The 24,571-nt window shown below is 54.2% G+C and overlaps 8 protein-coding genes across 8 annotated transcripts; 5 read left to right on the forward strand and 3 right to left on the reverse strand.

Annotated features, from left to right (window-relative positions):
• Window positions 1-1,934: 1,934 nt before the first annotated feature.
• On the forward strand, window positions 1,935-3,165 carry CHGG_08366 (uncharacterized protein; the record flags this gene model as incomplete). The annotated part of the gene is made up of 3 exons (XM_001226292.1): window positions 1,935-2,215; window positions 2,468-2,952; window positions 3,008-3,165. 3 exons carry the CDS (start codon window positions 1,935-1,937, stop codon window positions 3,163-3,165), a joined length of 924 nt encoding a protein of 307 aa, XP_001226293.1.
• An 885-nt stretch (window positions 3,166-4,050) lies between these two features.
• On the forward strand, window positions 4,051-5,099 carry CHGG_08367 (uncharacterized protein; the record flags this gene model as incomplete). The annotated part of the gene is made up of 2 exons (XM_001226293.1): window positions 4,051-4,210; window positions 4,297-5,099. 2 exons carry the CDS (start codon window positions 4,051-4,053, stop codon window positions 5,097-5,099), a joined length of 963 nt encoding a protein of 320 aa, XP_001226294.1.
• A 1,021-nt stretch (window positions 5,100-6,120) lies between these two features.
• CHGG_08368 (uncharacterized protein) lies at window positions 6,121-9,912 on the forward strand (the record flags this gene model as incomplete). Its single annotated transcript, XM_001226294.1, has 4 exons — window positions 6,121-6,692; window positions 7,027-7,847; window positions 8,216-9,782; window positions 9,840-9,912. The coding sequence occupies 4 exons, from the start codon at window positions 6,121-6,123 to the stop codon at window positions 9,910-9,912; spliced, it is 3,033 nt and encodes a 1,010-aa protein (XP_001226295.1).
• Window positions 9,913-10,486: 574 nt separating this feature from the next.
• CHGG_08369 (uncharacterized protein) lies at window positions 10,487-11,305 on the forward strand (the record flags this gene model as incomplete). Its single annotated transcript, XM_001226295.1, has 1 exon — window positions 10,487-11,305. The coding sequence occupies one exon, from the start codon at window positions 10,487-10,489 to the stop codon at window positions 11,303-11,305; it is 819 nt and encodes a 272-aa protein (XP_001226296.1).
• A 273-nt stretch (window positions 11,306-11,578) lies between these two features.
• CHGG_08370 (uncharacterized protein) lies at window positions 11,579-13,333 on the reverse strand (the record flags this gene model as incomplete). The annotated part of the gene is made up of 2 exons (XM_001226296.1): window positions 11,579-11,695; window positions 11,750-13,333. The coding sequence occupies 2 exons, from the start codon at window positions 13,331-13,333 to the stop codon at window positions 11,579-11,581; spliced, it is 1,701 nt and encodes a 566-aa protein (XP_001226297.1).
• Window positions 13,334-15,618: 2,285 nt separating this feature from the next.
• CHGG_08371 (uncharacterized protein) lies at window positions 15,619-16,743 on the forward strand (the record flags this gene model as incomplete). The annotated part of the gene is made up of 2 exons (XM_001226297.1): window positions 15,619-15,733; window positions 15,791-16,743. The coding sequence occupies 2 exons, from the start codon at window positions 15,619-15,621 to the stop codon at window positions 16,741-16,743; spliced, it is 1,068 nt and encodes a 355-aa protein (XP_001226298.1).
• Window positions 16,744-18,479: 1,736 nt separating this feature from the next.
• Window positions 18,480-19,032, reverse strand: CHGG_08372 (uncharacterized protein; the record flags this gene model as incomplete). Its single annotated transcript, XM_001226298.1, has 2 exons — window positions 18,480-18,636; window positions 18,710-19,032. The coding sequence occupies 2 exons, from the start codon at window positions 19,030-19,032 to the stop codon at window positions 18,480-18,482; spliced, it is 480 nt and encodes a 159-aa protein (XP_001226299.1).
• A 2,485-nt stretch (window positions 19,033-21,517) lies between these two features.
• CHGG_08373 (uncharacterized protein) lies at window positions 21,518-22,573 on the reverse strand (the record flags this gene model as incomplete). The annotated part of the gene is made up of 3 exons (XM_001226299.1): window positions 21,518-21,869; window positions 21,934-22,384; window positions 22,438-22,573. 3 exons carry the CDS (start codon window positions 22,571-22,573, stop codon window positions 21,518-21,520), a joined length of 939 nt encoding a protein of 312 aa, XP_001226300.1.
• Between the last annotated feature and the right edge of the window lie 1,998 nt (window positions 22,574-24,571).

A 24,571-nucleotide genomic window follows, 5' to 3' on the forward strand; every position in this document is an offset into this window, starting at 1 on the left:
TCTGAGCAACGGCCCCATCATGCTTGCCCCCTTTTACCTATCGTCCCTACCTAGACAGCGAGAATCCATCACCGCTCGTCGGCTACTTCTTTGCAAAAGCAAATACGAAGGTTCACCCCTCTCCACCACCACTACCTCGGCAGTTACCACACAACTAAGCGCGATTTGAAGCTATTTAGAAGCCTTTAAACGCACTAGAGGAGTACAGTTTAGCCGCCAACGTGATCCCTCTCAATGGGAGCTTATGGACCAGGCGGAGATCCAGGGACACCTCTATCAAGGACGGGATATCGAAGTGTCGACACCGACGCCGGCACGAGGACGTGGACGGGGCTCGGGGGCTCGGGGGACTACAGGAAGACGGGGAAGAGGTCGCGGACGGGGACGAGGCCAGCAAAATAGAGTAGACGAGACCCAAGGAGGTACAGGTCCAGCGTCTAGTGCAGCCATACAGCTCGGGACGCCAGAACCGGACACCCCCTTGGCTAGTTGACAGATAGAATCGATGCCTGAGTTCCCTGCAATAGATCCCCCTCTGGTGTGGCGCAATCCATGTAGTCTGTGCGGACCCCGTACAATTAGGTTGGCGACTTCGTACAATTAGGTTGGCGACCCCATACAATTAGAGAGACTCTTTGTTATATGTAAAGCACATCACCTATCGCGGCCTTGAAACAGCACAATCCCTTTCTCATAATAACAACTACATTATGCTACAGTTGACCGTCATGGATTGCGGGAGGGAGAAAGTGTCTCTGCATTATAATAAGAGATTGCCGACCTGAGTCGCTCGAATTCTTGCCCCTTATTGTCCTTCATTTAACGTATCTCCGCTTCCATCAAATCGTACCTGTCCCACCTCAACGCTACCGACATGACCTACCTTAACCATTCCTCATAACTTGGTTCGTCACCCTAACGGTGCCGATGTTGGAGGAAGGAGTAACGATTATGGCGTCCCTGACGCCAACCCGCGTTTCATTGCTGGGTAAGAGAAATACACTTTCGGGTCTGGCAATTGGAATGACGGTCCTTGGGTGCCTGCTTGGTGCTGTCATTATAGCGGCCGTGCTCTGGTTGTTTTGCTCAACATGGGGGCGTCGCGACACAATTCCTGTGCAGAAAACGGTTACCGAACCCACAAAATCCAAGTATGGGCAACCATGGATTGATCTCGAACTCGGCAGACTGAAAGCAACACCTCCGCCACTGCAAGAAAGCTGGCCCGGCACACGGGAAGCACTTCAGTTACAGCAAGAAAGCGGACCCGACACACGGGTAGCACCGCAATTACAGAAACAAAGTACGGTGGGGGGTTTCAGAAATGGAAGGAACAGCGGGATACAAGAGCAAAGGACCAAAAGGAGTACAAAAAAAAAGAACCGGGCCGCAACGGCAAATAACTCGAAGCCGCCCCCGGTGATGAAAAGGCCACTTCCCACGGCAACGAAAACCCCGGTCCCTGCCAGAACGAAGATGCCCGTTGTCACGGAACGTGGGCGAAGATGATTGCGTCAAACAAATCACCCACGGATCGTCTTGCCTTTTGTTTTATACCAGAGACACCTTGGAGTACATGAGTTATAATAAATAGAATGTTTAGGAATAAGTGGCTAAGGAGTAATTACAAATGATACTTTTCTTTGGAGTACACTCACCCCGGTCTTGAAGTTCGCCGGTTGTCCAGTTGCACTTGCTATTTAGGTACCTGTTAGGGAGGGAGGTACCTACCCAAGTAGTGATTAGAGAACTCGGCCACCTGCACTTGACCCCTTCCAAGTTGGAGCCTCCTCCTTCCGCATCCCGCCCGCGATCCCCAACAAAAGTCCAGGCTTTTCACAATTGTTTTTTCGCAGTTGACTTCCTTCGAATCCCCAAAGCCTGCACTCAACATTCGCATTTTCTAGCAAGCGAACTTACACGCAAACGTTATCATGGCTCATATCCTAGAACAGTACCATCATCTTGTCCGATACGCCCACTGGGCATACATGAACGATGACGGCGCCCAATTCCGTTCGGCAGCTGGCGAATTGCACGGCGATGTCAGGTTCCGCAAGCTTGAGATTGTCACTCCATTCTTCAAGGACAAATTGAAACTCCTTACCCCCAACACACACGTCCACTTGGGCCTCAGGGCTGACGGCACTCTCGTTCTTGCCTTCAGGGGGACCGATTTCCCCTTCACCATCGAAGACCTCCTCAATCCGACACGGTGGTGGGGCTTCTGGGGGAACGTTTGGACCGATGTCGCTTTCCGTATGACCCAGGTCAGCTGGCTCCCCGAGGAACAATCTCCTGTCCTGGTTCACGAGGGCTTTCTGGCCGCTTTCAACAACTTGGTGGACAACGACAATAGGCTACTCTCGACCATTCTTAATCTGGTGAGGGGCCCGCCGAGAAAAATCGAGATCTGCGGCCACAGTCTTGGTGCCGCTTTGGCCGTGCTGTGCGCCTTGTAGTGCAGGACCCAATGGCCCGGAGTCGACATCACTTGTCTCACGCTCGGATCGCCCCGCATCGGCAACGCAGCGTTTTGCCAGCACTTCAACGACCGTAACATCACCCTCTACCGCCTCGAGATGGACGGGGACCCCATTCCCACCATCCCGGATCGCTTCACCCAGGCGTTGCCCGTAAAGATGTCCGCCACCCACCCCAACTGGACTGTCAACGACAGGCAATATCATCACGTGGGTATCCCCATCGTCATCCATAGGGCCACCGGGGATAGCGCCCCCAACTCGGCCGACTTTGACGTGGAGCGCCCAGACATCACCGCCGAAGAGGACGCCGCCCCTCTCCCATTTATACTGAGGGTCCCGTACCAGTTGGGCGGATTTTTTACATACTGGATCCTCCGGGCCATGCGCATGATCCCAGGCCTTTGGCTGTCTCACGATCCTGCTGGGTATGAGGCGGTTGTGCAGCGGATTGTAGAGGGGATTCCCTGTAAGGCGGAATTCTCTCCGTGCTTCTTTATCGATAAAACGAGGCTAACAAACAGGTAGTGGAAAATGCAGCATGATGCTATCGGGCTTTATGGGCGTGGAGGGGACGAGGGAGGAAGGAGGAGGTGGGATGGGTGGAATCTTTCATCGAGGGGCCCGGCCCGATGGATATACGGACGGGGATCCTGGCGAGGCCCACTGGGCTGCTGCGTGAAAGTTTGCTAGGCGCTGTTCGGGTTCACTGGCGGGGTACTCTTATTGTTTCCTATCCGTTCTCTTTGTCATCAGTATCAGAAAAGATCAGCACAAGTATCGGGTAATCGGAAATGAGGAACCAGCGTTTAAGCGGTTGAACCTGAGCATGGCGCCTATTGGAGGTCAAGCGGATATTGATTGAAGTTTGAGTCACCGGCCATCAGTCTTTTGGTGTGAAGTGAACCAAATAAGCTTTGGGCCATGCTCGTGTAAACGCGGGTCTCTCCGCCATGGGGTCTGTAGGGCAGACCCTGTGCATTGTGAAGAGTCGGAATCCCAAATCACGATCATCATGCGCGGGCCGATTAGTGTTGTATTTTAACGTAGTACAGCCGACCTTTTGTGTACTCGGGGCGCCTGAAAACCGCGTGGCTGTGAGAGGACGGAGCATTTCACGTCGGAAATGGTAACACGAATGCGCAACTCCGGCCCCAAAGGGACAGATTTATGGCGTCGAGGCTGAGACATGGGGTTAGGATGGAAGTCGGAACAGAATGCCTTGTGCCCACATCGGGGAACAGAGCCGGAGATTTCATGTCGATCCGGACATGAACTGAAGTGTCGTGTTTGGAGCAGACGGGGACTTCGCAGGCAGGAAAGGCGTAAATGTAGGCATTTGACCTTGTGTGACCACTCGGGCATCTGTAACAGCCCACCACGAGTTTTTACTTTTGGATAGTTGGCCTGTTATATCAAGTCGAGAATCCCCCCCTTCAATCTGCGAAAATGCTCTTGGCTCAATCCCGCCCCTTGCGTTTGCGTCCACTCGCTTATCCCAGTCACTCCTTGTAACGGAGCAGCGCTCCTGTCACTCGTTTTATAATAAGCAAACTCTTCTTACACCATGGCCGTAGCAAAGATCCTGCCGCTCGTTTCCTTGGTGCTGAGTGCCTTCTTTTCCGGAATTCTCGCTGAAGGCGGCGGCCACCTTGGGAAGAGAACAGCCCTGAGCGACCGAGGGGTTGGAACCTGCCACATTGAAGGCTGGGTCCCGGCTTGTCCTGGTGAGCTACCAGCGTATCCTCACCACAAGTCGATGTCGAAAGTTAACACAACGAATGTTTAGGCGCCTTTGCTTGTATTCCGCCAGGAGGGGTCTGCTGTTCCGACGGGACGACTTACGCCCTGGGCGCCGAGACCTGCCCGGAGGGTGCCAGTCCCTTGCCTGGTGCCGGGAGTGGGGCAGGCTCCGGGGCTGGTTCTGGCTATGGTTCTGGCTTTGGCTCTGGATCTGGCGGTAACCCGGATTCCGATTTCGCCGGAGGTCCCGGTGGTCCTGGAGCCCAGTCGCAGGATGCTTCGGACCCAACCACCACGGCACCGCCCCATCCTCATCCCGATCCCCTAGGCCCCGACGTTGGCCCCGATTTCCTCGGCTTCGGTTCCAATTGGTACACCTTCTCCATGACCTTCCATTTCCTCAGCCACTGGTACTCGCTCATCGATCACACCTCGTCAGTTCTCGTCTCCAGCGAGATCTTCTCCTGTTCCACCGTGTCCGTTAGCGCTACCGACGCGGCCGAAGCTAGCGCCATCTTCAGCTCCATCTCTGCCACCGCTGCGTTGGCTGCCCCAATCGAGACTCAGGCTCTGCTTCCTGTTCCTGGCAAATCCCAACCACCGTCGGCCTTCCCCATTGAGACGCACGCCCCCGTGGCGCCGCCTCCTCCAGTGGACGCTGTGGGGAGCTTGGTCTCTGTGAACCCAGTTGTGTCTGATCCCCCGGCTCCGGCTGCTACAGGCGGTTGGAGACTACCGGCGAATGGGACCGTTGGGACTGCTAAGCCGCCGCCGAGTCCTGTGGTTACTGCCGGCTCTTCGCGGATCCGGGGGTTTGGCGGGGTGGTTGTAGGCGTAGCGGCGTTGGTGCTGGGAAAGGTGGTCATGTTGTGAGCTGGCACGCATATTACTGGCAGCCACTGGGGTCATGCCGGAGGTTAATTCAAGTGTAACTATAACAAAACAAGGGTGCGGGTAGGGAAGTTGAAGGCATCTCCGGTACTATATGTCGCGACGAGGGTTGGTACTAATATCCGTGGTCGCAATATCCGTCTCCTGTCTTGCTAGGTTAGGTACTTTCCGTATGTTATCAACATCCTCGTCCGTTTCTTGTTGTAACCATTCGTTTCCTGACTTCAACAACATTGAACCTCGCGTTTCGCTATCCCCATGACGTCAAGAATACCACCGTCTCTAATGTTCGCCCAAACATTAGTACCCCTCCCAGGTGACCCCCCTTTTCTCGCCACCCCCTTGACTCTGTACATGCTGGAGGTGTAGCTTTTCCAATCGCCGCATATATATTATTTACCGGTACTCTTATCCGTGGAGATGACTCAGCTGCGTTCACTAATCGATTCTAGCTACTAGTTACAGTTAGGAAACCAAGATAGATTAGTAATATCCCGTCTTGTTTGCTCGGTGGCTCGGGCTTGTTCCTTTGGGCGCGACGACGCGATTCGGCTTCTTGATGTCCACAGGGAGATTATTTGGAATGGTCAGGTTATTCCTTTAGTCAGAGGTAAGGCGACATGCAACGCTAGTGTGTGGCGGTGTATGGAAAATGGGCCCATTAACCCCATTAATGCATCTCGCGCAAGCAAGCATGTCAGCTCCTGTGAGGTACTTCTGGTACACGACCTAATCCCTCATTTGAACACTGAAGAGGATGTTCCCTTTGTGCTCGTATTGCAAGGTCCCTGATGACATGCGGGGTTGTCCGAGGAGAAGGATCCCGTCAGGACCAGGTTCCGTCAAGTCCATGTAAACGCCGAGGTGATACGGAGATTCGAGATTTTGGTCGGGATTTTATGGGGCCAAAATGGAGCGATGGTCTTCTATAAAGTCAGTCCCAACACCCGTTAGCAGATAGGATTGTTCCTCACAGCTTCACCCAAACGTCATATTTTTCGCCATGGCGCCTGAGACTCTAGACCTAGATTTATCGCGCTTCCCCAAACTCTCACGCGAGCAGGCTGGCCATGTACGACACTTCTGGAACATTAGTACTAGCATTGACGGCCAGTGGCCGCACATGGGTACCCAAGATCCAGACCAGGCTTTTCTCGACGCATACCGATACCAGCTAGCCACCATGACCTACGCGGCGGGCGTGGCACACTACCACCGTCTTCCCGCGATGAGGAGCCTCTTCCAGCCGCTGATTCGCAAGCTGATCGGGAAAATGTTGCGACCAGAGGTCTGGTCCTACTGGTATCTAACCTCGCAGTCTGGCAACCGCTTGGACCCGGACCTCAACAAGCTCCGCCAGCCGTGGGCGGACCCCGTGGTCCGAGAGAACATCATGTATAGCGGGCACTTGCTGATGATGACGAGCTTGTATGCCATGCTCTTCAATGATAACGAGTTTGAGCAGCCGGGCAGCCTGACCTTTAAATGGGACCCGTTGTTTTGGGGGATGGGACCCGAAAGCTTCTTGTACGACAACCGGTCCCTTCAGGGGGCTATCCTAAAGGAGATGGAACGGTGTGGTTGGGCCGGGGTGTGCTGCGAGCCCAATTTGATCTTTGTGGTTTGCAACCAGTTTCCGGTGAGTAGGCGCTCAGTCGTCCCGAGATGACACGGAGCTAACATGCCAGATCATCGGCATGCGGTATAACGACGCGCGGGATGGCACGAATGTGGTGGAATCTGTGCTGGAGAAATACCGGAACGCAATCAAGGAAAAGCAAATGATAGGCCCCGATGGCTTATTCGTCGACTGGCTCTTCCTGAAGCAGGGCAATACGAAGCGAGCCGGAGGCGTTGGCTTCACTGCATGGTAAGTTGCCGAGAGTTGTATATTTTTACACACACACAGCAGAATTCTAATGTCTCTGGGGGCTCTAAGGGCGAATGCATTCATGAACACCTGGAATTCGGAATTTGTGAGAGACAGCTACAGCAAACAAGCTCTCGGGTTCATTACCGACATCGACGGCCACATCGAGCTCCACCACCCGGCGATCGGTGCGACGATACGGCAGCTTGTCCAGGAAGAGCAGGCTGACCCGAACTCGGCCGAGACCTTGCAGCGCGCGAGAGATAAATATCTCGCCAATCGTTCGGCCGGTTTCAGATACATGCAACCGCTGTTTGGATACGTCGTCAAGTGGCTCTCGGAGCTGGGCAAGGCAAAGGAGCTGAAAGCGCTCTTGTCATATGCAGACGCGCAGCTCTCTCCCACTTGGGATAAAGGAGGCCTCTACTATCCGCGCCAGGATCAAATCACGGATGAATCGTGCCATTGGAGATTCATGGACCCCTTCACCGGAAATGCAGCCATTGGGTATGCGCGGCTCAACGTCGAGGATGGTCAAAAGCAGATGTGGGACAAGCCTTGGACGAGAGAGACCCTTGCCAGCCGCCCATGGGTAAATGGACTTAACCTATCCCAGGGAGTGGACTGCCTCCGGGGGTGTTGGGTGGATGAGGAGCAGGCCATGGTAATGACGCTGAAACCTTGGGACAGTGTTGCGCATGAGCTCACCTTCTCAATCGAACACCTCCCAACAGGGCATTGGGGGTGTTACAAAAACGGACACCTAATCTCCGAACATCAAACCGTCAAGGGAGCGTCGGTGGAAGTTTCTATGGTGATCTCCCCATATGAGGAGACTGATGTTGTGGTCATCAAATTGCGTTAGTTGGTGGCTATACGTATCGGATGTATTGTATGTATGGACGTCCAGATTGTATTGACTGTATGTATGTACGGTAATTTATACAGCCAAGGAACCCAAAGACACGTCACAACCAGATCACGCACTTCCCACTTCAGCCCGAGAACTCTCCGACTGGGCCCATGAACGATTCGCCAATCCAGGCCGTTCACACCCCCAACATTGCGTCGCATCTCGGGATTGTTCGATGACGGCCGATGGCGAAGCCAGATAATACGAGCAACAGCACGCGAGCCCTTCGGGGTGCATCGTTGTTGATCCTATTGCAGGTGATTTCCCGCGCCATCACTTTCGTGGCCAACCAAGTGCTGCTGAGATTCCTAACAGCACAGCTCCTCGGCGTGTCCGCTCAGCTTGAGGTCTATTACTTATCAGTCCTTTTCTTTGCCCGTGAAAGCCTGAGGGTCGCCGTACAACGACAAGACTCTTCGAAGCTCTCATCCAACGACACCAAGGATGGAAAGGATGACAAGGATGGCGAGAGTCGTGATAACCACGTGTCGAACACATCGGCCCAGGCTGTGGTCAACTTAGGTTATCTCGCCATTGCGCTTGGTATTCCATTGGCCTTTCTTTTTGGCTGGCTCTACCTTGGTTCCTTGAGTACAGCCACTCTGGCATCCGCTCCGAATCTAGTCGTGTCTCTCTACATCTACGCCCTAGCTGCTATCGTAGAGCTCGTCTCGGAGCCCGCCTTCGTCGTGATGCAGACGCGTCTACAGTTTGGCACTCGGGCGACTGCCGAATCATCCGCCACCTTCTTGCGCTGTGTCGTCACACTTGGGTTAGCCGTTTGGGGCGCCAACCGCGACCTGGGCGTCCTGCCTTTTGCTCTCGGCCAGTTGGGCTACGGCCTTGGGTTACTTGCCGTCTACGCCTGGTACGGTGCTGGCCTCGCACAAAGGGAAGGCTTCTCCCTCCTCCCTCGCCGCATCACCACAACCCCAGCCAAGGGCGTGCAGCATCAGCAACAGCCTGACAAACCGGCATTCATCCTCTCTTACTTCTACCGCCCCACGCTGCAACTCGCATCCAGCATGATGGCCCAAAGCGTCGTCAAGCACATCCTCACCCAAGGCGACACTTTCCTGGTCAGCATCCTTTCCACGCCCACCTCACAAGGCGTGTACGCTCTCGCCAACAACTACGGCGGCCTGCTTGCCCGTCTCGTCTTCCAACCCATCGAGGAAAGCAGTCGCAGCTACTTCAGCCGCGTACTCGCCCCATCCGCTCCCACGCCTCCCCCAACGACCACCACCAGCAACGAAACCAAACCCACCACCATCACCACCACCAGCCCCGCGCACACGGCCCTCGAAGCCCTGCAATCCCTTCTCAGATCCTACCTCCTCCTCTCCCTGGCCATCACCGCCCTCGGCCCGGCCGCCGCGGGCCCCTTACTCGCCCTGGTCGCCGGCCCGCGCTGGGCCGACTCGGGCGCCGCCGCCTGCCTCGCCGCCTACATGTGGTACGTCCCGCTGCTGGCCGTCAACGGCGTGGCCGAGGCGTTTGTCGCCTCGGTGGCGTCCGAGGCCGAGGTGCACCTCCAGAGCGCGTGGATGGGTGTTTTTTCGGTGGTGTTTGGGTTGGCGGGGGTTGTGTTTCTGAGGGTGTTGGGGTGGGGGGCTGTTGGGTTGGTCGTGGCGAATGGGATCAATATGGCGTGTCGGATCGTGTGGTGTGTGAGGTTTGTGAGGCGGTATTTTGGCCGGATGGCTGGTGTGCGTTTTGATGTGCTCGATGTCTTGCCCTCGCCTGGCGCGATGCTGGCTGCGGCCGTCACGTCGCAGGTTGTGAAGAAGGTTGTTGCATCGGCGGCACCGGTCGGTGCGAGGGAGGCTATCGTGGAACTTGTCAAGGTGGCGGCGGTTGCTGTGCCGTTTGTGATTGCTGTGTGAGTTGGCCTAGGTGTTCCTCGTGCTTGTTGTGTCGCTTGCTAACATGCAAATAGGGCGGTGTTTGAACGGCGATTTTTGTATGCCGCGTTCCAGGCGGTCCGGGGACATCGGCAGTCAAGCTCGTGAATGCGGATGGGAATTGATGTGACATTGCGGTGGTATCATACGGTCCCGGATTAGTTTGTTAGAGCTGCTTGCCCATACTTGCTACGCGCACCAATACCTAGACATTAGACTTGTCCATTTCCTTACTCGGCTTCAACTTCTTTGGGTTCCTGACCCTTAACTCAAAACCCCTCCTTAAACTTTCCGAAGGAGATCTTATCCCGGTTGATGTCCTCGGTCCCCGTTGGCCAGAGGGTCAAGGATTCTCTCTAAACCACCGACCTGGTTGGATTATATCCGGATCGGAACTTGCCTAAAGTACCGAACCGGCATTTGGCTGTTTGCCTCGATACGCTGGAGCAATCTATCTTGGCAGGGGAACCATACACGTCGAGAACTTAAGGAAGCCCCGCTGGGAGACTGTTCAGAACCACCTCGGCAGATTGCCGTGGCAAATGCCCCGGTCCAAAGCCCCGAGTCTGGGGGGTGTATATCTACTGGCACTTCTTTCAGCCAAGCAGTGCAGAATGGTTACGATGCTCTTCCGGCTGCGACAACCAAGCTACCAACTTCTCACGTCTCAAGTATCTTTACCATGCTGTCCTCCGCCTCATCCACCCTCTGGACCTCCCTTGTCCTCCTCCTATCCCACGCCACCCCATCCCAGGCAGCCTGCAACCGCGCCGACCTCCTCGCAGCAGCCGCCGAGTTCGTCACGGCCGTCTCCACGGGCAACCTCGCCTCGCTCCCCCTCTCCACCAACGCGACCTACCAAGAAAACAACAAACCGGCCAAGCTCGCCACCGCCGCGGCCTTCTCCCAGCCCCTCAAGATCGACCTCTCACGCTCCACAGCCGACACGGTCGCCTGCGCCAGCTACACGCTGATCATCGCGGCGTCGGCATCCACACCCTACGTGCTGGCGACCCAGCTCCGGCACGCGGGCGCTGACGACACGGGCACGGGCACGGGCACGCCGGGGGCAATCACGCTGGTGGACACGATCGCGGCGACCAAGGGGTCGCTCTTCTTCGACGCGGCCAAGACGCTGGGCTACGTGCACAACCAGAGCTGGGCCGAAATCCCCGAGGCGGAGCGACCCGCCCGCGACCTGCTGAAGCACGTCGGCGACGCCTACCTGGACATGTGGACGGATGCCAAAGCGGCCGACTCGATCCCCTGGGGCACCGACTGCGAGCGCGTCGAGGGCAGCCAGTACACGCGCCCGTGCGGGGCGCAGCTGCCCAGGGGGGGGAGCCAGAGGAATAATGGGAATCGGAGGTATGTGATTGATGAGGTGGTGGGGAGCGTGGATGTGCTGTGTAGCTTTGATGCTTTGGGGAGCTTGCCGGACAGTCACGAGATTCGGGTCGAGGACGGCAAGGTCAAATACGTCCATACGGTGACCGTTTGAGGGCGGGAGATGGGCGCTATGCGTGAACAAGACAAGTAAGGTAACCCACCAACGCCTCGCTATCTAGTCTAATCGAACGTGATCTTGGTGCCCTTCTTGCTTAAATCGACATCTTTGAAGAAGGCGCCATACGTGTCATGGTTCTTCTTCTTGACAGTCGTGCCGAACTTGAGCAGTTCCTCCGGCACCGGCTGGTTGGCACCCCGCAAAATGTTGACAAGCCTTGGCGAGTCAGTATCGTGGAGGGGTCAAGGATATGCTGCTTGGTAGCACTTACGAGCCAGAATGCGACTTGTCGTGCTCAGTGAAAAGAGTGATGGCTTTGCCCTTCTTGCCGGCGCGCCCTGTCCGCCCGATGCGGTGAACATAATCCTCAATGGTCAGGGGGAACTGGGCTTGGTCAGCTACTCCTCCGCAACCTCGCCTAAGGCACTGGGTACTTACCGTGACATTGATAACGAGCTTGACCTCCGGAATATCCAGACCGCGGGCCGCCACATCAGTCGCCACTAGAACGCTTGTCGTGCCAGCTTTGAACGACTCGAGACTGCGCGTCCGTTGGTCTTGGCGCAAATCGCCGTGAATGCTGCAAACACGGATGCCCCTTCTCTCGAGGTTCTGCTCCACACGAACAGCTTCCTTCTTGTACAGGCAGAAGACCAAGATCCTGTCGTTCTTGGCGCTCCCCTTCTGTGCCTCTTTGAGCAATTCCAGGAGCCGTTGTTCTTTGCCACGAGGGTCAACAACCTCAACCTTCTGCTCAATGCGGATGTTGGCCTGCAGCTCGGTCGATCCGTTACCCTCGCCTTCCTCACCAGCACGGGTGCGGTTGCCGATGGTCGCCTTGACCGGGTCGATCATGAAGCCCTCGGCCAGGCCGCGCACGCTGGTCGGCCAAGTCGCGGTAAACATGAGCGTCTGCCGCTTCTCGCGCGGGCGGCAGCTGCCGAGAATGAGTTTGATGTCCTCCTCGAATCCTTTGTCGAGCATGCGGTCGGCTTCATCAAGGACGGCGAACATAACATCAGAGAGTGACACGCAGCCCTCGGAAAGAAAGTCCTTCAGGCGACCGGGGGTCGCGACGATGATGTCGGCTCCGCTGTTCTTGCGCAGCAATGCGCGCTGGTCGTCCTTGGGCGCGCCACCGTAGAGGCACACGACCGACAACCCGACCAGCGAGGCCAGCGATGACATGGCAGCGTGGGTTTGCATGGCCAACTCGCGCGTCGGCGATACAACCACGGCGCGGGCATAGGCCGTCCGGTCGCCTTTAGCGTGGTTCGGCTTCGGGCTGGACGCGAGGGACTCGATGCAAGGAACAGCAAAGGCCATCGTCTTGCCTGACCCTGTCTCAGCGATTCCAATCACGTCGCGGCCAGAAAGCGCAAAGGGCCATGAGGCGGCCTGAATCGGTGTGGGCGCGGTAAACGACGCGAACGGTTTCTTGGATGTCAGGGTCGACGTCGGCAGGTGCGAGAAATGAATGATGGGGCGGAGGTTCGCGCCTAATGGGTCAGCAATCGCAATTTCCTGCTTCGCCAGGAACTCCTTGATCTCGTCTTCGGGTATCGCATCAAGGGTTTTGGTTTGCTGATATGAGTAGGCGGCGCCATTACGCTGGGCTGAACCGTTCGGGGTCGTGGTGGCGGCATTGGCCTCGCCATCCTGGGCAATGCCGTTCGTAGTTGGCGCGCCAGACGACTTCAATTTGTCCTTTTTGTCTTTTTTGTCCTTTTTATCCTTCTTGTTGTTCTTCTCCTTCTTCTCCTTCTCGGGCTTGGGCTCAGAATCGACTGCGGCGCTGTCGCCGTTCTGCAGTTCCTCAGAATCTTCCTCGGCGTCTTCCTTCTTTGACTTCTTCTCTTTTTTCTCCTTCCTTTCCTTCTTATCCTTCTTGTCCTTCTTTTTCTTGTCGGTCTTCAGCGCGGCGGGGTCGCTGTCGGTCTGTGTGTCCGCAGTCTTTGCCTTCTTGACCAGGCGGGCGCCCTGATCCTCGCCGTCGCGGGCGTGCTTCTTTCCGGCCGACATACTTTTCGAATGCAGAAAAACGAACGTGGGGAAAACACACACGCAACTCGCGCATGCGTCGAGACACGGCAGTAACGATAGTCCCGGTCGTTGATAAAAGCAACGGGAAATTCTGGGAAAATATTCCGTCTTTGCCTTATCGATAAGCGCGCACCCCTGCAGTGGCGGCCTTCGTCTCCAGCCCCGTCCGCCGCTCAGGTCTGCCAAGCGGCGTCGCTCCGACCGACGGGGTAGCACGAACATGGCAATTGTGAGTCAGCTAGTGCAACCTGTAAGTAGGTCGGTACCTACCCTCTGTGACAGGCCAGTGTTGTCTACGACGACAGATATGGGGACTTCGATTTTATTATCGTGCATCAAATATTTAGCTTCATGCTACATCCTATAGTAGCGTTTTCCTGTCATTCAATCAAGCTCCCGATTTGCAACGTAGGTACCCGCCTGGGGGTATCCAATCAGCCAGAATTCAAGTTAGTACCCACATCTTTCACGCTCAGCCAGGAGAATGCCGATTTATAGGCCAATACCATACAAGCACAAGTAACTGTGAACACACAGGACGATGGATCTGACTGGTAAAAAGGTTTGTGTTGTGTGTGGGAAACTAACAAACAGGAAGCGATGCCACGGCGTGGGTCAAGCTTAACCCACGCGGCACCCAAATCCCCCAAAATCACTGCCCCTCAGTGATGCCAGCTCACCCGTAACTATTCCCCAGAAGAAGGTAGGTAGTTATCCAGCTACCTGAAAGCAAGAATCCCCTGGCACTTCCAAGAATCCGCCAAACCCGAACCTCGTTAGGTAGGCCATCATATCCCTGTCGGTTCAATGCCTATACCATACCCCAGGAGAGATGCCCGGCATCTACAGCTGGGAGCGGGAGCATGTAGCGCAGTCGACGTTGACGACTTTCGGGGTGGTAAACAGTCGTACGCAGGGGTGTCCATTACGGCAGAGGTCACACACCGACAGCGCCTCTTCGCCAGCTATATGGCGGCGGCACGCATAGAAAATCTTCCTCCAAGTACACATCGTAGAGTACGTCGTGAACCGTGGGTGCGTTTTAGAAGATGATTAGTTTTGCGTAGAAAGATTGCGGCGTTCTGATGTTGTATTAACTCTTGATGCTCGGTGCTGATGCTCCTTGAACCTGGTTGTCAAGTAACTGGGGAACGGAACCTAAAGGTACCGAAACAGCTCATACTTATAGCCATAACATGAGGTTGAGAAGTTGAGAACAGCACCTATGTGGCGCTGAGTGTGTGACAGAGCAACACAAACAGAACTAGAACATGTGCCACGTGTGCATTCAGGCGCCTTTCTTGAGCTCGTCAGACACAAACAGAACTAGAACATGCCCCATGTGTGTGCATTTAGGTGCCTGTCCTGAGCTCGTCGTTGTGGTCAAAACGGATTAGACCGATGTGTTGCTAGCTAATTGCGAGGCCCTTGCCCCTGTCTAGGTTGCGTGAGGCAGCTGGCACACGGTAACCACGGGCGGTAACAGGCTGGACCAACCGCATGCGGAGGCTAGAGGATCAACTGGCGATGGACTGGGTGCGTAAACTTGGCGCTATGTTGAGTATAAGGAGTCATTGTTTCTTACAATTGTGTAAGAAGTGCGTGAAGTGCAGGTATATTATTAGCTGTCTAAAGGTCTACAAAACGGTATTGTGGACTCTGGAGGACATGAGCAAATGAAGCCATTCAGATTTTCGAGGCCATTGTTCTTGTATCCTGGATTACATAGAGATTACTTACACAGTAGACGACATACCAACGATGTCTATTAGCTTCGGAATTAGTAGATCGCCGTTGCTGAGATATAGACCAAGTATTCTTACCCCTCATTACCACCCTACTCTTCCCCCGGGGGCCATTTCAGCGATCAGGGTTAAGTTGTAAGTCCATTCATTAGCTCCAAGGCCTCAGACCCCCACCTGTTATGGCTCAGATAGACTGCCGGACAGATATACAACATACCTAGTCATTGTTTTGTCCATGCCGTTGATCCTGCCGGGAAGCAGCGAGATCATCAAATACATAGGTAGTTGGGCAAGTACTAAGACCACTTTTATAAGCCCGGTCACACGCAAGCATGGTGAGAATTCTGCCAAGTATCACAGGAGTTCTAAGCCATCCTTAACACGAGCTGATTACAACGGAGGCTAGTGCTAATGGGCAGACACACAGAGGTGCCTACATAATACGACTTAGTCAAACATGTATTTTCTCTCCCCGGAATCGGCTCGGTTCCTAGGAGTCTGGCTGGACTGGAAGCCATCATGGAGGGCGCACCAACAAGCTGTGGAACGGAAACTCAAAACCCAAGATTTCGCCTTATCGAGGATTGCAGCAAAGACGTGGGGCCCGAGCCTATCCAGGGCTCGGGAGGTCTACGTAAGTGCATCCGCAGTGCCATAGCTTACGGAGCCTCCAGCTTCCACCAACCAACAGCTCCAAGAGCTACAGGGCCGAAGGGGCCTGCAAAGGTCTTGTCAAAAGCTCAGAACAGGAGCCTTCGAATAGTAGTAGGGGCATACAAGTCAGCTCCTATTCGGTGCCTAGAAACAGAGGCCTGGGTGCCACCGCTAGACTTATATCTCAACAAGCGGCTGGCTGACTTCGAGGGCCGGCTACAGAAGCAGGCCCTACAATCAGGGGCTGGGCCGGAGGCTGAGAGAATAACCACGGGGCATCTAATCACTAAGGCCTGCAATAAGGTCTACCGAAGGTTCAACAAGAGGAGGAAAACCCGAGGCCGGAGGCCCCGTCAGGGCCCGCAGAGTCCCACGCCCACTGAACTAGCCGCTAGTGTAGTGGCCCAGTGGGTTAACTACAAATGGAAGATCGGGGGGAAGGATAGGGGGTCGAATACCAAGGAGGTGGTCGAATACCAAGGAGGTGGTCGAACTGGCCTGGCAGGCCCGGTGGGAACACAGAGAGCTAGTCAACAAAGTACTACTCGACAGAGGGTATTAAACAGGAGTATAGCCGACGAAGACCCCCCAGCCCTCTTATTTACCGACAAAGCTCTGATGAGACACGAAGGTCTTACAAAGGCGCAGAGCTCCCTCCTTTCCCAGGCCCGTATCGGGGATATAGGCCTCCGGGACTACCTGTTCAGGGTGAAAGTCCCGGAGGTCCGCACCCCCTATTGCGAGTGCGGGAGAGGCAGGGAGACGGTGGAGCACTTGGTGGTTTGGTGCCCCGACCCGCCGTCACAAAGGCCGTGGGACGGCAGAGAGATTCGGTCACATCGGGACCTACAAACCGTATTACGGGGAGTAGGTGCCCGGAGCAGAAGATTTGTTAGGAAGGTCCTTGGCTGGCTGATGGACTCTGGCCGGCTACTGGAGTATAGCCTGGCCAGAAGGCTGGAGCTAGAAACAGTGGATGGGGAGGGCTAGAGGGCCCGGAGGCCGGCAAAGGGCCTCCTTTCTTTTGCAGTATGACGGATTCATAGATTGTTGTCTCAAAGTGGTAGACAGAGGTTTTTATCCGGCCTATACGGTACGGTTTCCTTTGTAAATAGCAGTAGAAGGACCGGCGCGCCCCAGGGCATATCGGTGTAGGATATAATAATAATATTTCTCTCCCCCTCTGCTCAGACGCTTCGGTTAGGTTTGACTAGAGAACTCGACTCGGTAGAACTCGGCTTGACAGAATCCGACTGGGTAAACCCCATTATGAGCCCCTTCATGCCCTTCTTTTTCTTCTTGTCCTTCTCTTCGCCCGCTTTGCAGAAATCATTAGGGACCTTCTTCTTGCGGTCCCACTTTCCGCAGCTAATGTTTGGGGACGCTTTCTTCTTCTTGCATTGTACCAGCTCCGCGCTGGCCTCGGTTATGTGGCCGCGGTCACAATTGCCGCAGATGTAATCGTACATAATACACATCCTAATTAGTTACTCATTTTCAGTAAACAAATAAACCAACATAAAGCACAGCTCGTTAAGACCACCACTTACTTGACGTAAACTTAGGGAGAATACTGGAATCTGGTTTCGTAGGTATTGTTTTGATTGGTACGGAATAGGTATACCGTTAAATGCCTTGGAGATTGAAAATGGGGAGGTCCAAGACAAATCAATATATAGGTACGCAGCCGTCGATGGTTTCTTCATTTAAAAGCGTCCAATACCCCATGCCTACCTCGGAATATGACCGAGACTTGGCCGTGGTTGTGGCCCACTTAGGCGAGAAACCCACCAGCCAGAGCTTCTCCCACCATCTCATCAAGACATTGGGCCGACAAGTTGAGTTGCCCAATCGAGAGGAAGGTCTCGAGAGAGCAGGCCCCCAGAAGTTGGGTCTTAGTGGCTAGATAGCTATCCCGCTGACGGCCGGTTTCAGATAGGTATCATAGGTTCGGATAGATAGGTACCTACCTAACCAGGTATTTTGTGCCGCAGTGGCCAACCATCACTCCCGCACGAGTAAGCCGCACAAGGCATGTAGGATACGGACAGCTAGGTGCAAACCTTATCAGCCTATTCATGAGCGATCACGAGCATCTTGACGCCTAAGCTATTTCTTAGGTCAATAATCGCCCTGTACAATATGTACCGCCCTTGTTGGTAAGACCCTTTGGGTTGTGGGGCCGAGCCGAGGCCTGGAAAGCCAGGATTACGCGAAAGTGCGAGTCTCGGTTCTGGTTTGCTACACAGTAAAAGATGACACGTCTCTTCTGAAGACTTTCTGTCACGGATCAACGGTGGACATCCTGACAGCCTCGCTGCACCCCAGACCGCAGACCCGGGCCTAGAACACTCATGTATTACCGGCAGCCTGGTCGGACTAAACTTGGCACCAAACGTTGGTTTGAGACAGTTCTACACGATGCATCGCGAGGCGAAAAAGTAAAGGGATCACCCTCGCCACAACCTTCGCCGCGGGCCTCGCTGCTGGTCACTGCACTTACATATGGGAGCAGGTTAACACCGGACAAAAAAATTCAACTTTGCGGTAACAGTGGCCACATTGGCGACAAATGGAGCAAACAATGATATAGCAGTAAATAATATTACAATTGTGAAAATAACAAGTCCTGCTCAAATGATAAAATAAACACAAGAAGTCAGGTCAATCTTTCGATCATCCCCTTCCACGCTCCTTTTTATAAAACCATCAACATTTTACTGCTCTCATCTACCGCGCCCAAGCACCCGCTCCATCTGGGTTTCGGCGGGCTTCTGTGCGGCCAAGTCACCTGGCTGTGTCATGTTGCTCTTGGGGTTGGGATTCCGTCGTCGCATCATCATATACAAGCCACCCAAGCCGACAGCACCAAGGCCAATGTATCTATACCTGTTTAGCCATATCGTGTCAGCGGCTTGCCTTCCATGGTCCTTAGCATCGATAAAGATATACCTACATGACGTTGCTGTCCGTGGCTCCCATCTCCTTGCCCATCTTCCCGGCACCGGGGATATTCTGGCCGACCTTGGGGCGGTGCGGTAGGGCCGAATGATAATCCAAGCCAGACTTCTCGAGCGGCTCCTTTTGGTGGCTGGTTTGGCCTTCGGAGGGGTAGTCGAAGACCAGGTCGATGTCGTCAACAGGATTGGCGCCACGTGGGTCGTTGGGCGGGTACCGGTTTGTCGGCGTTGCCCAAGGGCGGACGGTTGTGGTTGATAGGCATCTGGTAGTTCTGGGCAAAGCCCGAAGGCTGACTCGAATTTGTTTTGGGAGGAGCATGTTGATGGTGTTTAGTTTTGAGTGGCTGCTAAAAATCTGATGTTTGTGAAAGCAAGCGAGTATCGGGGGGCAAAGACCCTAGGAGACATGGACTAACACCGCCGGCATTAAAATACTCTCTCCGTGATCAGACCCCGCGGGGGTTACTTCATTCCATGACGTATGATGACCATGGGCTGATCGGAGCTACCGGGCGGCAACGGCCGTAACGCGTGGGCCACAAGAATACCATTGGATGGCATTCCCCAAATGAGCGGAGGAGACACTCAACTGGTTCTAGACTTTACTCGCCGCTCTCAGTGAATTCGCCACACCAGACAAATCACAATCATATGTTCTACCCACCGGATTGAGAATACCATTTTCGACAGCTAGGTATGTACTTGGTGGCTCACACCTTCTAATGTAAGAACCTCTCCTTATAAAACTACCCCCTCACTGAGCAGTGAGGCGGCTGAGGCCTACTGTATCGTTCAATCATGGTCAGCCATGTACGGGTCCCGGTCCTCTACAAAGTCAAGCAACCTCGCCCAAAAGATCTTCAAACACAAGCATGATATCGGTTCCCGGCCCCCAGTTCCCCCCGACCTGTCACGCCACTTCCTCTCTCCTCTCCTTTCCGGCGCCTCGTATTCCACACCCCAGCGAAACATAACCCGACGGTCGTTATCTAATTGCGTAATTGATGAAGTGGTAGATTTTCAAGCACAAGAACCAAGCCGAAATGCCCCGGACTGCGGAATGCGGATGGCACAGTTAGGTATAATCGACACGTTCATGTTATGCGTTGGACAACAAACAGTCACAAACTCAGACGGTAGGGAAAAGTAATGGAAATGCAGAGACCAAAAGATTGAATTGGCGATCTGGCAATGTTGTTCAGTGCTATGTGCAGTGTGAAATGGAAGAAATGGATGGCTATGTCTAGACTTAGTCATGTCACTACCTACAAATGTGAAGGGCAACGCCCAAACTGCTTTTCCAGAGAGGGAGCATACCTCTACCTATCAAACGAAGACGGTTTTGGGTTGATTCCCAGTTTAATACTCGGGCAGTTGACGAGAACTACGGCTCCTTCCAATTCTTTTTAAAGTTCTTAGGACATCTACGCATTGTTAACAACAGCCGGAACGAGCCACCAGTCCAAGTGCGCATCTAAGCAGGCACTTTCAGAGTCCGAGTCAACAGGGCACAACGTAACGTTAACTGTACTTCGTCGAGCTTCCGAGTACATGTAATTTAAGATGGGCTGGTAGGCATCCAGTCTCTCACCTGAAACTTCAGTTGTTCCAGGGGTGATGGTGGCTGTGAACTAGGAAGATGCAACCTGTCAAGCCACCCGACACCTACGAAATCTTGCAACCGCGTCATCATGTAATTAAACGCGGCGGGTGAGTGAATGCCAAACACGTCCTGTCCATACCCGACTTCCTAAACAGGCTTTCCGGTTGCACCCAAGCAATGCACAGCCTCAACACCAAAATACCGATCTCCGATAATCAGAAAAAGGCACCGAGATATCCCCTCTCTGTAGGATTGCCTACCATGCCAAAACACGGCACACTCATACATACATGTCCCTTTCAAGGCAACTCGACTGTCCTGAGTACCACTTCGTGGATGATGATCCCGACTTTAGGCGCCCTTGCCGCCACAGTAACTGACAAACCCCTCTTCTTTATTTCAGATCCCGTGGATAACTGTTCCGACCATGCGAGCTGCTCTCTCATGCGCCCCATCAACTAGCGACCAGGGGTTAAGCACCTCCCCTTACCCAGACCCTGAGGCTTTCTCGCTGAGTGAGCGAGAGGGGACGAGCCGAAGCCTATCAAGACACCCTCCACCTGGCCCACAGAAAACGCTGGTAATTTGCGGGAATGCCTTGGAGTTTATCCGCGGGATAGGAGAGGGGAGAGGAACACTACTGTTGTCAAGCCCTCTTATAACGGAATGGAAAGTGGCTGCATTCTTACAGAGTTTGATGGCAAAGACCACAAACATAAGTAATGAACCACTGGGCCACATGCCTTGTAAGGCTGGCGTGGTGGAAGTTTCAATCATGAGCGGTGACGGGTGCGAGCGTAAGTTAGGTAGGCAGTGTTAGTTGCTTGATGGCACCATCCACGGTGGATTTGGAAGACGCAACACCGCAGTGGTTTCGAGTCCACCGAAAATCCGCGGTGATAACAGCCGGGTTTATAAATAAAATACAACAGGGGCCAAGGGGACGAAGTTACATGTCTCTCGCGGAGGTGCTCAACAGTTATACAGAGACAGCGAATTGCTCGTGGACAAATTACAAGGCAGCCCAAGAGCGAGTGGTAGGCAAAGACAAGCAAACCGCCAACCGAGAATCAGCCACCTGGTGATCAAGAAAAAAAGATAGAGGCTTCCCGTAAATGCAATCCATAAATATGTCAGTCAGTCCAGAGATGTACGCCAACTCCACCCCCAAAGAACTCCCTGCTGCAGTATCAAAGGGGTATCACAACCGAGCGCCCGCAACCGCCAGTTGGTCGGCGGCGATATTACCTTGGTCTGTGTCGTGACCCTTGACCCAGATGAATTGGGTGCGCCCACCCTTGGCCTCCCTCTCCTCGAGCTTGTCGCGCACTAACTGGACAAGATCCTGGTTCTTGACGGGCCCACTGCGCGTCTTCCACCCGTTGCGTTCCCAGTTGATGTACCACTCGGTAACGCACTGGATCGAGTACTTGCTGTCAGTACGAATCTCGAGGTCTTGTTCCAGGTCGATGATCTCGAGGGCGCGGAGGATCGCTGTGAGCTCAGCACGCTGATTGGTTTGTGTTTCGCCCTCCAGGCGCTCCGAGACGTTTCTATCGGAAAGGTATTAGCATAGATTCCAGCTCAAGCTGATATGGGGCATGCTGGTAAACATACCGAGGATCGTTGGCGCCGAAGTAGACGCCGACACCGGCGGTTGCGCCGACACGACCATTGCCCAAACTACTCCCGTCCGTGTAAACAATGACGAGACCATTTTGTGCCTTTATTGTCTTCTTGGTCGTTTTCCTTCTTTTTGCGGTCGGCTCCTCAATTCCATCGGCGTCGTCCTGATCTGAACCTGCCACGGTCGGTGCTATTGCCTTGGCTGAGCCGCTGAATGAACGGACGAAGGCTTCGGCTTCCGCCCGCGTCTCGAACTTCTTGTATTTCGGCCCCTTCCAGCCTATGATTGCCTCCTGCGCTGCTGGCCACTCTGTGTACACGCCGGGCTTGCGTCCCACGGCGACACCGTAGAATCGAGGTGGCTTGGTGTCATCCACCGCGGAGGCAGGTTCGCGGCCGGCGGCGAAGGCCGAGGCGTCTTCGTAAGTTAGGAACGACTTGACTGATACAGATGTTAGTGGGTTAATTACCGGAAAGAGGCAGCGGGGAGCGTACATTGGGCGCCCTTGAAACCCGTGATTTGCTGCTGGCAAATGGTCCAACTGGTGTACACACCGGGTTTGAAGCCGGCACGAACAGCGTAGTACTTTTGCTCGGCAGCGTCCATCTTGCGCTTCTTTGCTACGGGCATGATCGCTGGGAAAATCGGGAGACGAGCTAGGGAAAAGGGGGACGACCAGACGGCACTGTTCCTCGCAGTCAGCCGAAGACTTCCGAAACTCGGCGAGGTTATCGCTGTCAAGAACGAGAGGGCTGTGGGCGCAAGTGGGGGTAGCCGTGGCGTCCAATGCCTTCAAAAGGGTGACGAGTGGCTTTGTCGATAAAACAGCGGATGCGACTAAAAGGGAGAGGAGGGGTAGCAGCTGATGCACGGCTCAAACCGGTTGCATTTTTGGCGTCCCAAATGAACTGGAAGTGAATGGCGACTCGAAAGCTGGAATTTGCTTTTTGTTTGGGCTTTGTGCTGTGACTTGAGCCGAATCCGTTGGTGAAAGAAAAATGCGGCAATCCTGAGGGCGGGCGGCGCAAAGAGAGTTTGTGGTGTTGAACAAACGATGATGGCCTGCGATGTTGAGAACGGATGCGAGTGGTTTCCAAAGGCGGTCCACGGGCGTTGGCCTCGGCCACGATAAGATAAGAGCAGCTCACACAGGGGGGAGGGTCAGTCTCCACTTCTGGGCGCTTTCAAAGTTCCAGACCACACCTGCATCGATGACCTGACGGCACATGCCGAGGCCTTTGATAGGTGCAAAACAGGGCAGCTTCACATCCACAACACAAGCCAGGAATAGGGACGAGGAAAGCCCCTCGAGCGGAAGCCGATGGCAAAGCAAACACTTTGACGGATGCGGTCGTTCGAATGGGCGCATACAACGCTTAGGGCCTAGGTACAAGTATTTCCTAAATTTTGCGAGAAATGCATGTAGGTAACTATCAACGGACAAAGGTTGCTCAATCAATGCTTCGGAGCGATTCCTCTCATGTCAATGTGGGACCGAGTTCTTCAGGAATCAGCTGTTTCAACCTTTCCAAGTTCACCCACTCAAACCTCAACCACGCAAAAAGAAAAGAGCTTCGAGTTATAATAAACTAGCAGCCGAACGAATAATCTGGATTCTACTGTAGATTTATTAATCTAACTCCCCAGGACGAACTCCCTAGGAAGTCGGTCAAATGCCCCCTCTTCCTTTTGGGTTCGGGAAGCCTGGAACTTGCCTCCTTTCAGTCGGGTATTCGCCGCAACTGATCAACAGTCCCGCACAAAACACCGCCGAGGTCGGTCATGCCGTCGGGTTTAGGAACGGAGAGTTTGCTTTGAGCGGCATCACAGGTTCTAGGAGGTCGTCCTTACCTTGGGCCTTGGCAGATCGAAGGAGTAATTTGACGAACTCAAGGCTATCGCGCCAGTTGCCTGCCTGTGCATGTACCACACATAGCTTAGTATCGGCTTCCTAAAGTCCAGAGCATGGTGGTATGTCGGCGGCATTGAGTCTCTCTCTGTCTCAGATAGGTTTGGCCGGACCCGGTCGAAAAGAACCAAAGCAGATCTGAAGTCCCGAACTAGTCCGTGGAGGCTCAACCTCTGCCCCCGCCACCTGCTGAGAAACCCACCGCCTTTGGAATGCCCGTCAACGAACCTGCAACCACCGAACCACCCATGCTTGTTATCATGGGCGAGGGAGTTCATAGTCTTTCCCAACCGTCGCCCACTTCCATAGGGCGGGCCAAAATGCGGTCGAGGAGCTGCTGTGAATAGGGCGGTGTGCATGGGTAACAGGCGAGCAAAAGAATTCACCTGATCTTTAGTTCACACCGTGTTATATCTTTCCTTTTTTCTTCTCTGTTTTCATTCCTTTTCCTCGATTTGCTTTGCTCACTATTTATTGCTTCGAGTCATTCTTCTGGGCCTTGGGTTGGGGTCTGTCTCTTTTTTCTTGGTCAAAGCGTGGGAACCTCACTGCGGATTCCCTCTGATTAGATTCTTGCCGAGAAACCCCCCTGTGTTGATCAACGAACCAAATCCGACCTCTCCCAACTCAGGTGGTGAGGACGGACTGAGGAGCGGCAGCAAAAATAACCACTACCGTGCTAACCACGGCTGCGAGACGGTTGCGAGATGTGCATGTGA

The sequence above is a fragment of the Chaetomium globosum genome, genomic scaffold, assembly GCF_000143365.1.
Source record: "Chaetomium globosum CBS 148.51 scaffold_6 genomic scaffold, whole genome shotgun sequence".
Taxonomy (NCBI): Eukaryota; Fungi; Ascomycota; class Sordariomycetes; order Sordariales; family Chaetomiaceae; genus Chaetomium; species Chaetomium globosum.